The 15,952-nt window shown below is 36.0% G+C and overlaps 1 protein-coding gene across 1 annotated transcript in view; it reads left to right on the top strand.

Moving 5' to 3' along the window:
• GYS2 (glycogen synthase 2) overlaps positions 1-15,952 on the top strand; it is a 60,309-nt gene that overhangs the window by 35,416 nt on the left and 8,941 nt on the right. The window contains exons 8-12 of the mRNA XM_007967873.3: positions 1,838-1,944; positions 2,623-2,682; positions 3,158-3,236; positions 4,013-4,126; positions 15,378-15,504. Of these exons, the coding sequence (XP_007966064.1) occupies positions 1,838-1,944; positions 2,623-2,682; positions 3,158-3,236; positions 4,013-4,126; positions 15,378-15,504 (487 nt within the window). The remainder of the gene's footprint in view (positions 1-1,837; positions 1,945-2,622; positions 2,683-3,157; positions 3,237-4,012; positions 4,127-15,377; positions 15,505-15,952) is intronic.

Raw genomic sequence — 15,952 nt, 5'->3', positions numbered from 1 at the left:
CTTGGTTCACTCACCTCCCCAGCCACACCTCCTTCCTGCGACTGAGAGTCTTAAACTGTTGAACTAGTGGATGTCACATCACATGAAAGCATGAAGGAGGAAAAAGAAGGTTCTTACTCCCAACAATGTGAAATCATTTTTTCACTCAGGAAGGTGGGATACAAAGTGGGTTCTCAACTAACTGAGCAATACAATATGCATAAATAGAAGCAACTATAAAAAAATGGTACCATGTCATAGCTATTGATGGGAGCTATTGGTTTATATTCCAATCCCAATCACATAAAAATACAGAATAAGTAATAGGAAAATATTCACAGGAGTGTAGAATTTCAATTTTAATGAGATAATGAGAAAATCTAAACTTTCCTGAGTTTTCTACTATACTCGAGTTAAATTTTTATTTCTTGGACATAAACTTTTTGCTTTAGAGCAGACATTATACCAAATATGCTAAAAAAATTTACTAAAGTCACATTAATAAGCAAGCAATTCATTAATAAAGTCCAACTCTGCAAAATAGAACTGAAGGCTAAAAAGATTATTCTTAAATAATCTTACTTCATATTTTCCTAGTATATATTCATTCAACAAGCTTTATAATGGACTCACAACTACATTAAATATGCAGAGTCTTTAGGGACATTATTAATAAATGTATTTATATAATTATTAAATATTCAGTTTATTTATAGATTTGAAGAAAAGACTGATTACCATTACACTAGACATAAAACATAACTGCAATACTTGGAGAAGTTAAAAGAAGGAATTCTCTTTCCACATAGTACATTTATTCTTTGATAGCACATTGGCTGGTCCTAGGGTGAGTTTCCTATTGTATGCCTTTAGTAGCTTTCCCTAATAAAATGTCAGGCCCCAGAGGAGAGCCGAGGCTACGTACCAGATGGTAAAGTGCCCCACACTCTGGAACTAGTCAGTCATTTCCAGAACACATAAACCTTCTTAGAGGTGCATGATTTTAAGTGAGTTTATTCTTTCATTCTTATAGCTTCTTAATTAGTCATTTCCTTTTGAGAGATGCTAAGCCAGCAGTTTACATGTCAGCTTTGGCACTAACCTGTTGTAGGAACTCAGACAAAATATTTAACCTCTCATTCCTTTCTTTTGACATTGATAAAATGAGGAGAGAAATGCCTATTATACATGATTATTGGTAGTATATTTAAAGCACCCCAGCACAGTGCTCAGCATGTGCTTGTTGCTTTACTTTAGGGCTAAAAACCAAAATATAACATCATGAGAATCAAGACGTTTAGCAGAAAAATGTGAATTATCTATTTGTCATCAATCAACATGAATAAGCAAAAAAATTTAAATATTATTTTAGCTTTTACCAAAGCTTAAATCTTCATTAAATTTCCAATCTGAAATTTTAAAGAATTAATTTTGGTCTTGTAATATTAGCTCTCATTCATGCTATTTTTTTAACCACAGAAAAGCGCAGTGTTATCAATAGCAATTGTTATCTATTCTAGATTGTCAAAGGCGTGAAAATAATCTGTTTGAATTTTCAAACTGTTAATTGACAAATACTGATTGAAAGTCCATTTGTTCATTGACAAGCACTGACTGAAAATTGAAAATTTAAACATTTAATTAAATGTTAATTAAATGTTTAATTAAATGTTAATTTTAATTAAAATTTCTGAAAAAGTCTCAGGAAGGTGAATATAATTTGTCTGTGAATCATAATAACTATTCCTTTTATCTACTGGTATTTAAAACACTACTTTTCTATGTGTAAGTTCAATCTATCATACTTTTAAGAAATCTTTGATAGTTGACTCTGTTGTGTTTACTAATTCCTCATCAGATGCATAAAAGTGACGTCACAGTGGTGGTGTTTTTCATCATGCCTGCCAAGACAAATAATTTCAACGTGGAAACCCTGAAAGGACAAGCAGTGCGAAAACAACTGTGGTAATCTCACGTCCTGTGAATGTTCTCAAGCAATAAATGTAAAAAGATTTCTTTTAAGTGAATGATATCTCATGTATCGCCTTGAACTTTGTTTTTTCCTTAAGATTATTACAGACAAATAATACTTGACTCTCTTTTCATCGTGCTACTATTTTAGATTATTATAATGCTTATAACATTATAGGTGTTATACAAATTTTGGAATGAGCTACCATCGAAGGAACAAGGCCATGTAGAAATCTTTAAAGATGAGTCAAACATTTTTTAACTTTTTTGTGTGTGAAATTCTAAAAACATGTCAAGCAAAAAGCTTAGTAATATGACTCCCTCTATACTCATAGTTCGGATTCAACAATGATCAATGAATTCCCGTCTTGTTACATCTATGCATCTATCTACTCCCCCTCTCTGCTCTCTACCCTATTCTGATCATCATGAAGCAAAAAAAAATTTAAGCACTTTGTGCTGGCCATGGTGTTCTGTTGCCTCAGCTCCGGAGATGTCAAGTTAAGCTGAATTGGCAAGTAGCAAAATAACAGAAGAGACTATAAAAAAGATACCTGTAATTTCAAAGAATGCAATATCAAAGAATGTCAACAAAACAATAGCATTATCATAACAAATAAAGATTAAACATCGTCATACTGTTTAAATGATAAATCTTTCTGTTTCAAATAGGGACATTGCACATTCTGTGAAGGAAAAGTTTGGAAAAAAACTCTATGATGCATTATTAAGGTAGGTGCTTGAAATGCTTTGTACTTCAATCACTCAAGGCTTCACTATTCAAACTCAACAATTTAGATATAACTTGTTAATTTTGTTCCAAATATAAAGGAATTAATCTTTGAAAGTGTGTTATGTCATGTGAACAGTGTTTTATCCTTCATTTGACAAAACTTGTAAACAGCTGTACAAATAGGAACACAGTTGTATGCAGGCAAGTTCTAATTCAATGATGAACGCATTAAGGGTTGATATGTCAGTCTGAAGCTGAGGGAGACTTCATGAGATTTTAATTCAAAATATATATTGACAATGTGTATTAAATATGTACTTAAATATTAAGTCTATGTGAACACATTTACTTAATAGAATAATCAACATTATTTATTAAAATACATGAAATGTATAATATATAATCTGATGCTTAGGAATCACTGAATTAGTGCCAGCTGTTTTTATTTTTGTTATTAATGTTTTTTCCCTGCAGAGGAGAAATTCCTGACATGAACAATATTTTAGATCGAGATGATCTAACAATTATGAAAAGAGCCATCTTTTCAACTCAGGTAATAAGGAAAAAGCACCTACCATATCCCATAGTTATAAAATTCTATCTAATCAGTATTTTAATGTATTGGAATGTGCTAATTTGGAACATTTTTAGACCTGAGGCTAAAAAAGACATTCTTACATAGTCACTTAAATGATTACTTTGGACATTTTTTCATTAGTGGTTTTAAGGACTCCTTAAAAAAATCTCATGAAATTTGTCTTTCCACTCACTTACAAAATTATTTTTGAATCAATATATTCATTATAAAAATCATGTATAGTTTAGTAATTACAAAAAAGTCCTAAATATTTCCAAAACATAGAATTTGAGTCACATTAGAGAAAAGAGTATTTCTTAGTCAAGTGGAATTATTACAAAAGAGATAAAACAAATGTGTTAGACTTGCATCAAAATGCTTGTTATAATAGGGAAGAATCAGGTACTGGAGGACAGCCTTGCTAAAAGAAATCAGTAAAGTTCATCTTAAGTCAAGACTTCAGGACACCTTTATATTCCAAATAAGTCCTGGAAGCAGTCAGGAAGTCCACGTCTCTCATATAGTAGTTGCAGGGGGAAAGCAAAAGCTTCATGTGTTCATAGTATGCAAAGGAGATTTTTCAACCCATATCTTCCTTTGAAACACACACAAGACTTAGTCATCATCATTAGTGCTGTCTCAAAAGACTGAAGGTGTGAAGGTTGGATGAAATGTCAGTGACCTATTGTTGAAATTAGTCACCCTTATTAATTCTTTCTGCAATTGACATTTCCTTCCCTCTCATACTTCAGCGACAGTCATTGCCCCCAGTGACCACGCACAACATGATCGATGACTCCACCGACCCCATCCTCAGCACCATTAGACGGATCGGACTTTTCAACAACCGTACAGACAGAGTCAAGGTAGAACTAATTGTTTATGTGGGGAACTTTAAACTTACATAAAATATATTTTCTGAGAATTTATTAGGAGCTTTCCTTAGTTGTTTTTACATCTACAAGAAATATTTTAAGTATTTTAAAGGAAAAGTGGCTCAGTTTCTTGTCTCGGATAACTAAAGCATAATGAATATTTTCGTATAATTCTTGAAAACTGAAGCATATTCATAGCTTTGAGCTATAATTCTAGCATTTATTTCCACTGTACAATACTGCCAATAAGCATAAGGAAATTACTTTTTAATGCTACCAATTATTCTAAGAATTATTTGAATGAAGGAATTGTTGACATTAACATGAATTGTGTTTGTTTCTTTCTAATAAAGTTCAACTTAAGGGGATAATATGAGAAGCTTCCAATTTCGGAGAATGTGGCTGATAATGTTTTTATATAATTTTCTATAGAGCAATTCATTCTTTTGGCTTGAGTTTCTACAATGACTAGGCACAATTTTACTTGCTGAGGACATTTATATGAATAAGACCTGGTTTCTGCCACCGTGGAGTTTAAACTATATGATATTTACTGAGGGCCTGCTGTATTCCAGGCATGGTTCTGGATATAGAAGACAAATATGAACATGCAAACAGATAATTGCTTACCTCTACTAAGCTCCATCCACTAATGTTCAAGATCAAATGGCCACAACAAATATTTTCAAATGACCCCACTTTCACCCCTTTCTTTCTTTCATTTTTAGCAAGTGACCTAATTGAGAATTAAATGAATTATGAACTCCTTCAGTGTCCTCCCAAGCTGGCCTCAAATATAGATTTTGACCATCCTTACATTTTTTCCTTCAGGTTCTTACAACTGTTCTAAGATTTCAGTATGCACATTCTTAGGAAACTTGCCTTATCTTTTTACCTTCTGTTCTATTGTACATTTCATTGTTATCACTAGCTTCTTCTCTTGCTATCTATAAATATTTCTTATATTTCTCCATGTTAAAAAAGTCAAACAAATAAATTTGGCCTTCACCCTCTTTCCCTTTGATGTTTTTACAAAACCATGGGAGAGATGGCTGCATGTAGGAAAGGTCATCCTTAGTGACTGTTGGATACTGGGAGTAAGAAAGAGGGAAAATTCAAGAATAATAGCCTCTTGGCTTCAGTATTTAACCAACGCTTCCTAAAAATCAAAACAAGTCTTTAGCAGAAACTGGTTGGAGGGTCATGTCATGAACTGAGTTTGGTTTCTGATGAATTGAGTTTGAGTTACATGTCAGATATACAACTTGAGATGTTTAATGGGCACTGAGAAAACATAGGCCTGGAGCTGATGAGGGCAACCTTGAAGGAGAGATATTGGTGCATAGGCAGCAGTGGACATCATGGAATGATGACCCTGACACACTGAAAACCAGGTTGAGGGCCAGGGCAGTGGTTCACACATATAATTCCAGCACTTTGGGAGGTTGAGGTAGGTAGATCGCTTGAGCCCAGGAATTCAAGACTAGCCTGGGCAACATGGTGAAACCCTGTCTCTACAAAAAATGCAAAGAAATTAGCCAGATGTGGTGATACATGCCTGTAGTACCAGCTACTAGGGAGGCATAAGTGGGAGGATTCCTTGAGCCCAGGAGGTAGAGGCTGCAATTGTGCCACTGCCCTCCAGCATGGGTGACAGAGTGAGACTCTGTCTCAAAAAAACACAAAATAAAAATAAAAAAGACCAGGTTGAATGAGTAGAGAAAAATGTCAGTCCAAGGAAACTTTAAGATTTAAGAGAAAATTAGAGGAAGAAAAGTCAGGGAAAGAAAGAAAGAGCAGAGAATAAAAAGAAAAATATTTCAGAAATTGATGCAGGAGAAATTTTCTTAATTGTAGGAAGACTTCATGATACAGCATTAAGTAACACAAGCAGTTTATAAAATGTTCCATGCTGTGGAACATTTATATCAAACATATCCATATGCACATAGATGGCCCAAGCCATAGCATTGTTACTGAGATGCCAGGTTTTTGATCTGGGTCCCCTTGCTCGTGAGGCAGAAAGCCAGTTACTGAGAAAATGAGTACTGCCAGGGAAGAAGCCCTGTACGGGTGCTGCAGCCTAGGAGAATGAGAGATCAGCCTCATACTCATCTCCCCATCTGACTAAAATTGGGGAGTTTACACAAGCGGGGAAGGAACGTAAAACAGGAATTAGGAAAGGATAAAGAAGCAATCAGGAGGAACAAGGGGTCTGGCGTTTCATTGTCTGGATGTGGTGATCTGGTGAGCTTCTGTGCCTTACCTAAGGATCAGTTTCCTGTGGGAGGAACTCAGATGAGACAAATGTAAATTTCAAGTTTTAAGAACAGAAGTGTCAATTTCTATGTTTATTTAAAAACCGATAAGTATTATTTCTATAGGACAATGGGGCCACTCTCATTGTAAGTCATTTTTATTTTCTCATTTGTGTCTCTGTATTTCTGAAATATCTGCACCTAGCACACCTCCTATAATAAGTGAGCTACATCCCTGGGAATGTAGGAATGTATCCATCAAAGTAAAAATAATACTAAGGGATAGAAATAATTTCTAAGAGATAGAAAAATCTATCCCTTAGACTTTTTAGTATTATATCCACAATTTAGTATTATAATACCACTTTTTAGTATTATACTTCATTGCAGAGGATGTCAGTACTAACTAGGCCTCATTCTCATATAGTTTAACCTAGGCTAGTCTCTCTCTGTCTCTCTCTGTCTCTGTCTCTCTCTCTCTCTCTCTCTCTCTCTGTCTCCTGGAAAGGAAATAGTAGGGGCACGGAAAGCCTTTTATTTCCCTGTAGATTTCTATTTTTCTCAGAACCTTTTGTGTCACACTTTTATCTAAATCTATGTATCTTTTTCTGAGGAGCTGTCTGCTGCCTGGCACATGTTACATACAATACATGCAGATAGAAGGGAGGGATGAAGGAAAGTGGGAAAAGGAGGGATAGGTCATGCAGCTGGCAATAGTTTATGCTTCCGTTGCTCTTGGGAAGACTGAGACTGGAAAGTTCCTTGAAATTGGAAGCTCTAAATGAAGAATGCCTTGCTGATCTGTGTTTTAAAAGTGTTTCGCATCAGTGAAACAATTTTCCAGGAATGGAAAAATACCTTATTTCCTAAGCATACATAACACTTTCATACCTCTGTGTCCTTCCTGATGTTATCATCTCTTTCTGAAATACTCTTATCTGTCATTCTAACAATTCTTCTGGGCTCCAACCTAAAAGTCATTTCCTTGCCCCTTTTCCTAACACACATTCCTCTACTCCAGATGGGAACAGTTGTTTCCTAATCTGCATTCTCGAGAAGCTTTATATCTACTATAGTTATATGAGTTATTACAACAAATTGTATTTTTAAAAATGTTGTGTTCATTTCTCTAGAAGAACTCAGTTATTTGAGGCATCAATCATGTCTCATATGTATTGTCTCTGTTTAGGTTCTCTGAGAAAGCAGTTGCCAAAGTGAGGTTAGATATGCAAAGGACTAATTAGAGGAAAGCCCTGTGAAGGACCAAGGGGTCGAAAGCAAGTACAGGCAGGGAGATGCAGGTCTTGCAGGTCAATATACCCATGAAGAGAGAGCAGGAAGGAAGGATGATGTAGGAAAAACCACAGACTGCAGCCCAGATTTAAAAATGCCTCAGTCTGTCCTTCCTCCCTCCCTCCCTCCCTCCCTCCCTCCCTCCTTCCGTCCCTCCCTTCCTTCCTCCCTCCCTCCCTCCCTCCTTCCATCCCTCCCTTCCTTCCTCCCTTCCTCCTCCCTCCCTTCCTTTTTTCCTTCCCTCCCTCCCTCCCTCCCTCCCTGCCTTCCTTCCTTCCTTCCTTCTTTCCTTCCTTCCTTCCTTCCTTCTTTCCTTATTTCCTTCCTAGAAAGGACAGTCAATGTATTTAATAAAAACAAGAATTGATAAAAATTGGCTAATATACAAAAAACATACACACACGGCAGCGCTTGTGCCTCACACAGGGGAAATGCGGTGGTCCAAAACCACTCAACATGGCTTGTCAGTTAATGGAAGAAAGAAAGGAATACATACATACACATGTACACAGAAATATAGGAAAAATAATTTTCAATAGTGCTGTCTACAGCTAACACAAATTCAGAACTATTTACGGTGCTTCATTTCTTAATACAAAAGAAGCCTATTTTATGTGTGTGTGTTTTGTGTGTGTATAAATTGGTTTACTGTTAACTTATTTTAAATATATTAGTGTTAATGTTGCTACATACAACTTTTTCCTGTATTCAGCAAGTTTTACCTTTATATGTACCTCCCACTTACCAAAATAGTTTCAGATTGGCAGACAGATAGGTGTCTGATTCTATGAGCAACTAAATACAGATTCCTATTAATAGGGATAGGGATTCCCCAAACAAAAATTGCCCATTAAAGGCACCTGTTGGGCAGAAATGACTTTACACTGGTACTCTTTCTGCCAGTCCTGTAAGTTAGGAGCAGCTGTTGCAATTGGTGCTGTCAGTCAAGATTCCTGGGGCTAAGATCTCCAGAAGGAAAGCTGAGCTGTATTTCCAGGGCTGGCAGATCTACAAAGAATGCAGCAGACTAAGTCCATGAAGACTATATTTAAATCCCTGACACTTATCAATTTTGTAAATTCACTGAATCTGTCTGTACCTCAGTCTTCTCATCTGTGAATGGTGATAAAATAACCCCACACTCATAGAACTGTAAGGATTAAATTAGACATAGGCCAAGTGCAGTGGCTCCTGTCTATGATCCCAGTTACTCAGAAGGCTGAGGTGGGGGGGGATCACTTGAGGCCAGGAGTTCGAGGGTGCAATGAACTATGAATGTGCCACTGCACTCTAGCCTGAGCCACAGAGTGGGACCCCATCTCAAAAATAATTCATAAATAGGTACTTCATTTAACAGCTTGACACATAGTCAATACATAATAAGTATTCACTCCTTTTAGTTCTTAGCCCAGTATCTGACACATGATGGGAACTCATTATTTTTAGAAGAGAGATGTGAATAGAGTTTGGTGAGAGTTGAAAAAAAGTGGATTTATCTTCTCCTGCAGGATTTGGTAAGACGTTTTATAAAAGAGATGACAGGTTAGCTAGATCTTGATTAATGATCAGGAATTCATCATGTAAATAACAGGAAAGAGGACTCACCAGGCAGAGAAAAAAGGTAGAGGAGAAGGCACGGAGATATCAAAGCACGTGACTTTCATAGGGTGAGTGGAGATGAAAGTTTGGCTTGTAATTTATGTCTATACAGTTAAACTCATGAATATTTTGAGATATTCATTTATTATTATCATAAGGCAGCCACAGATACACACAAAATAAATGTATAGCTCCTTCCTGACATTTGCTATATACTCAAAGCACTGAGAAAAATTCCCATCAATTCAGAATTAGGTATTATATTTCATTAACAATTCTTTAAAACTTTGGCAATGACTTAGGCCTGAGCTGATTTAAGTAACTGTTTAATCACCTGCTTTCTTAAAGAACTCTACAGAGTGGCTCTAAACTCTCTGAGTACATTGATAAGTTTTTCATATGAATGTCATATTTCATTCAGCAAACATTGCAGATGATTTTGAATTCGAATTTATTTATCATTTTGCCTTAGCTACGTGGTATGGTGAGGAAAGCCCAGGCTGAAGATTTCATGTCTCAACTGTGGGCTGCCACGGTGTAAAAATAAACTAACTTCCTGAGACCTTACTTCTGTCCTGGAATAAATAAAGAGTCAGACAAGTCTTTGTCTCTGTTTCTGTTTTGTTTTTCCTACTGATCTAAGTAGGGCCTTCTGTGAGCCAGGAGTATTCCTTGGGGCTTTTGTATACAGGATCTCATTTAATCCTCTTTATAACCTTCAGCTGACCTCTAATATACCTTCCTCATCCCTGGGCTTCTGCAAGTGGCTGGTTTAGGGCCAGAGCAGCTGTTTTCTTATTTTAGTTTTGCTGTCATTCTGTTTGGCTAGGAGCAAAACAAATGAACCATGGTGTTTTCATGTTCCAAGATGGACTTTGGAGAGTGCAACTTTTCCTAAGCTTGGAAATGCTAAAGTAGACACATGCTTTTCAAATCCCCCTTTCTTGTTCTTTGCCAAGAGAGTACAATGGGTTGCCAATCTGATGATTGCCCAAATACAGTATCTGTGTCTTTTGTCTTTTTTTATAGTGAGGTACTTTGCACAAATAGGAACTCAAGTCATGTTCTATGAATGAAAATACTGTGTTCACTTTTACTTTGCCATTTTGTAATTTCTGTGATTGAATTCTTAAGTACTGAGGTTTGCATATCTTATTTTATTTCTTCTTAAGTTTAACTTCTCTCCTACTTATGGATCTGCTGAGATATAATTAATGTTTGTAATGTCCTTGAGGATCCATGGGGTAAAACTCTCTAATCCTTGGTATATGAGATTATAAAGTGATAAAAATCAATTTAAAATTGATAATGCAATGGCCCTCTTTATGTCTCCTTTACCAATTGCACAATGTCACTAAGATTAAATGAGGTAATATGTATATTTATAATATATAAAATGTTCTACAAATATAATGATAATTGTTACATATCCAAGTTAGGGTTTTTCTTCAAAGTAATCTGTTCTGAAGAATGTGTACTTATTATTTCATGAATAAACATGAGAAGTGTAGTGTGCTTGTGTAAAACTAGTTTGTCTTCTTTCTCTCTCTCTCTCTTTTTTTTTTTTTGAAATGGAGTCTTGCTCTGTCACCCAGGCTGGAGTGCAGTGGAGCAATCTCCGCTCACTGCAACCTCCGCCTCCCAGGTTCTGGGCGATTCTCCTGCCCCAGCCGCCCGAGTAGCTGGGATTACAGGTGCCCGCCACCAAGCCCAGCTGATTTTTGTACTTTTAGTAGAGACGGGGTTTCATCATGTTGGCCAGGATGATCTCGAACTCCTGACCTTAGGTGATCTACCTACCTCGGCCTCCCAAAGTGCTGGAATTACAGGAGTGAGCCACGGCACCTGGCCTGTCTTCTTTTTCTTTATCTTTCCTTTTCCTTCCAGAACAATTCAGTTCTAAAGCCATTTGGTGGGCAACACAAGGTAGGTATCTGCACTAGAACAGGGAGAGTGCTGTGGAAGTCCAGAGAAAGGCATCAGAGTCCAAGCAGTTTGAGAAATGTCTACACAAAGAGGAGCAGCCTAAAGCAATGTCAGAGCCAGAGTGGAGAGGGGAGGGCATCCGTGCATGTGAGGGAGTGTGTGGAGAAAGATTAGTTACACAGAAGAAGATTGACCCAATACATAGCAAATTAAAGGTAGCAAAAACCGGGTGTGCGTGTGTGTGTGTGTGTGCGTTCTTTATCTCTGTCTACTCAGAGCACTTGGGGGAAGTAATAGGCCAATGACAATAAGCACACCTGGTAGCCAGGTCTTGATTGCTAAAAACCATTTGCTACTAAAGGGAACCAGGGCTGCCTTTAGAATTGGCTGATTCTAGAACTGTGACAGGTAAAGTACAAGATGAGCCTGAAACTTCTTGTGTCAAAAATCAAAGAAATGCTCAAGGAACAATGAAGGCTTGTTAAATATATACAGAAACAAACTTGAAGGAGCTCCCACTGGCCAAATCACGGACAATTTGAGTGTCAAAATAAATAAAGATAGTAAGGAATTAGGATGCATTGAATGACATAAGGAACCAGCAGTCCAATAAAAATATTAATTAAAAGTTTAATTAGGAATGAGATATTTACACAACCTCAAAATAACTGCCCCAATACTTGGTAATAACAAAGAGAAAAAAGAATAACTTTACAGTGGAGAAGCCAAAAAGGCTTGGCCTTAGTCAAGAGATCAAAATAAACATCATCATTAATGAAAAAAATAGAAAACCTTTACCACCTGATTAAAATGCAATGAAAAGAACACAGCACCACTTCTGTGATATATCTGCCAAAGATGTGTAAACTAAATCTAATTATGAAGAAGCATTAGACAAACCCACATTGAGGGACATACATCAAAATAAATAGATTATAGTCTTCAAAAATATCAAAGTCAGGAAAGCCAAAAAAGCCCATGAACTCTTCCAGATTAAAGGACTCTAGAGGGATGTGACAACTAAATGCAATATGTAATTCTGAACTGGATGCTTTGGCTTAAAAATCACTATTTTAATCATCAGAAAACTTAAATGGGGTTTAAGGATTATACGGTAGTGATGTATCAATGTTAATTTCCTGACTTTTATGTTTTTGTAAGATTATGTAAGAATGCTCTTGTTTGTGGGAAATACACATTAAGTACGTGGGAATGCTGGGCATCAAGTCAGCAGTTTATGAATGGTTCTGAAAATACGTGAATTCTCTTCATATTGTACTTGGAACTTTCTGTAAATGTGGGATTCCCAATACTTTTATATCAGATGTCACTTATTTTCAATAACCCCTTAGGTATGGGTGAGGCTGAGAGATAATCTAATAATAACTCAGTGATAACTGTAGTAAGTGGGAGAAATAGGACAATTCATTCACACGGTTAGCAAGTTAAATAGCTATTCTAGTCACAACTTTCCAATTATAGCCATACTGTCATCATTAGTAATATTTTGTGTCACTCACAATGTAATGGTTACAGATACAACACATTTTAAGGCTAAACCTGAACTATTAATATTTTTCCATTACTTTCTTGAGTCCAGAGATCAATACACAGTAAATCAAGCCATGATTTGTAGTATTTGCCTATTTTCATTCTATGAAAACTCTCCCTGCCACCAAGGCCATTGTCAAGCTACCAATGTGATGTCACTGAATTCAGAGATGGAGAAAATAGTAGGAATCAGAAGGATAAAATAGCATGTTGGGCAAAATACATGCCAACACACACACACACACACACACAAACTTACTAGGCAAAATCGCACATTGTGCAAATTAATTGACTATGTAGAATTCACAAAAAGGAATGTGAATCTATTAAAAATGTGTACATTTTTAATAGACTTTATTTTTAGAGCAGTTTTAAGTTCACAACAAAATTGAACAGAAGGTACAGAATGTCCATGCTCTTGTTTCTGCCTTTCCAGTGTGGGCCCAGAACTGGCTCATGCAAGTGCACAAGAGCCAATAGTTAAATGTTCAGAAACTTTGTGAGCCAGTTTTAAATACAGCTATTGCTAAAATTAAATTATATAAATGTGAAAATAAGTCAACTATATTAAATAAAAGGTAATGCTCAAAATTCCTCACATCTTAATTATTTACTGCATGTTACTATGACCTATGCACTTGAGACTATGTCTGTCAGATCTTTGTGGTGCAAATGCTTTATAATGATGTGCTACTGCTTTCCCTGTCTCTGAGTTTCCCTGTCTCAGCAACATCATACTAGTAGCTTAAAAATGACTTTGGTGGGAATATTTTTAGAATGAAAATAGGCAAACGCTACAAATCATGGCTTCATTTACTGCGTATTGATTTCTGGATCTGTAGCCTGTACATTGTGAGTGGCAAAAAAACCTTTATTTTCTCTATGTTCAAAAACTACTATCTGATCTAGCAAAGAAGTCACTTGCATTGTTGATGAACTCGTGAAGTTCCAACAAATTTCTCTGTTATTTCAGCTCCTTCTACTCATTAACAAAGCAAATCAATCAACATTTATGTCAGAGCTACATTCAGCCATCAATTGAAACCATAAATTGGTTATGAATACAAAATTTTGGAAAAACAAAAATAGTAAATTGTGAAAATTAATTGACTACATAGAATTCACAATAAGGAGTTTTGTATATATCTACTTTTAATAGAGTTTGCTTTTTAGAACAGTTTTAGGTTCAGAGCAAAATTGAACAGAAAGTACAGTGTCCATTTGCTCTCTGCCCCTTCACATGCACAGACTCCCCCCTTATCAGCATCCCCCAAAGTGATATATTTGTTCCAACAGATCAACCTACATTGACACATAATTACCACCCAAGTTCCATAGATTACATTAGGGTTCACTCTTGGTGTTATACATTCTATGGGTTTTGACAAATGTATTCATCATCACAGTATGATACAGAATAGTTTCACTGCCCTAAAAATTGTCTATACTCTGCCTATTCACCCCTCCCTTACCCCTGACCCCTGGAAACCACTAATCTTTTTACTGGTTCCATAGTTTTACTTTTTCCAGATTGTCACGCAGTTGAAATCATACATCATGTAGCCTTTTCAGATGAACTTCTTTCACTTAGTAGTATGCATTTACGTTTCCTCTATTTATTTTCATGGCTTGATAGCTCATTTCTTTTTAGCACTAAATAATATTCCATTGTTTGGATGTACCACAATTTATGTATTCATTCACCTACTGAAGGACATTTGTATTGCTTCCAAGTTTTGGCAATTATGAATAAAATTGTTATAAACATCTACATGTTATAACATCTTTCATTGTTTGGCAACTGTATATACATTATTCATCTCATTAAAAATTACAATAAGTTTATGTACTAATATATATTTATACTTCACTGTCTCAGTTCTTAAATATTTACCAGCACACTACTGCTTAGAAGCCATGGTAAACACTTTGGCTTTTACTCTGAGTAAAATGGGAAGCCACTGAACAACTTTGAGCAAGGGAATGACTGACATTTTTAAAGGATCAATCTAGTTGTGTTGAATAGAGACCCCAGTGGAACAGAAAGAGGCAGGCAAGTATGCTAGGAGGTGATGGCCTCTAGGTGAGAGAGGATGGTGGTTTGCATGAAGTCCTGCGGCATGATTTAATCTAGATGGCATTCCTAGAACATCTTCCCTGTCCCTTGGTTCCATTTCGCTTGAACAACTCATGCTTAAGGCATGTAAGAGTGGACTGTTATGTAGCTCCCTCTTCCCTGCTTGAGTTGGGAATAAATTGGTAAAAAGACAAGAGCAATTAGAAAACCAAATATAATGTTTACTGCATGTCAAAGCTGGACTGGAGGATGTAGCTTAGTGTGTGAACAAAAATGAGCACTCTGACTCCTTATCCTTCAATCTCAGCCTTGGAACCTGAGGGAAAGTTAAATATGCAGTGTAGACACTTTTCCAAAATGGAGAGAGGAGAACAAACCACCAAGACTTTTTTCTTTTTCTTTTGTCTCATCTCTTTTTTCTTTCTGAATCTAGAACATAAGGATTCTATAGTACAGTACTGAGATAACCAAATTGTAGGAGATTTTTCACTTTTCCTGTTTCTTTTTCTTTTTTTTCATTAGAATTTTCCTTTTTTAGGTGATTTTGCACCCGGAGTTTCTGTCCTCCACCAGTCCCCTACTACCCATGGACTATGAAGAGTTTGTCAGAGGTTGTCACCTTGGAGTATTTCCGTCATACTATGAACCCTGGGGTTATACTCCAGGTATGTGTCATGCATAGAATGTGGAATGTTTTGGATTTTGTTAGTATATTATTTTATGTGCATATATATAATATTCAAAGTTGATATTAAATTTCTAATGAGATTTCAATTCTTCAGTTTTAAAAAAATTTTGATTGGATTCATCTCAGGGATTCATTGTAGATGATTACTTAAGAATAAGGATGAAGATTATATAAGTACACCACGGTTTGGGCATATTTTAGAAGGTATGTGAGATATTGCCTCATTGAATTCCAAAGAAAAAGGAATGTGTTATAAAGGTTGTATGTTATTTAGCCATCTCTATCTGCCCCATTTATTAGTGTGAAGGAGAAATTGACTGTAAGTAGGATTAATATAATAAATAATAGTCTGGCAATGTTGTCCTTTAAAAAATTATTTTAGAATAATTCTTTTTAAAATTTAATGAATGTATTTAATATATAAT

The sequence above is a fragment of the Chlorocebus sabaeus genome, chromosome 11 (genome assembly GCF_047675955.1).
Source record: "Chlorocebus sabaeus isolate Y175 chromosome 11, mChlSab1.0.hap1, whole genome shotgun sequence".
In the NCBI taxonomy this organism is placed as follows: domain Eukaryota; kingdom Metazoa; phylum Chordata; class Mammalia; order Primates; family Cercopithecidae; genus Chlorocebus; species Chlorocebus sabaeus.
This window is presented reverse-complemented; position numbering and strand designations above follow the sequence as displayed.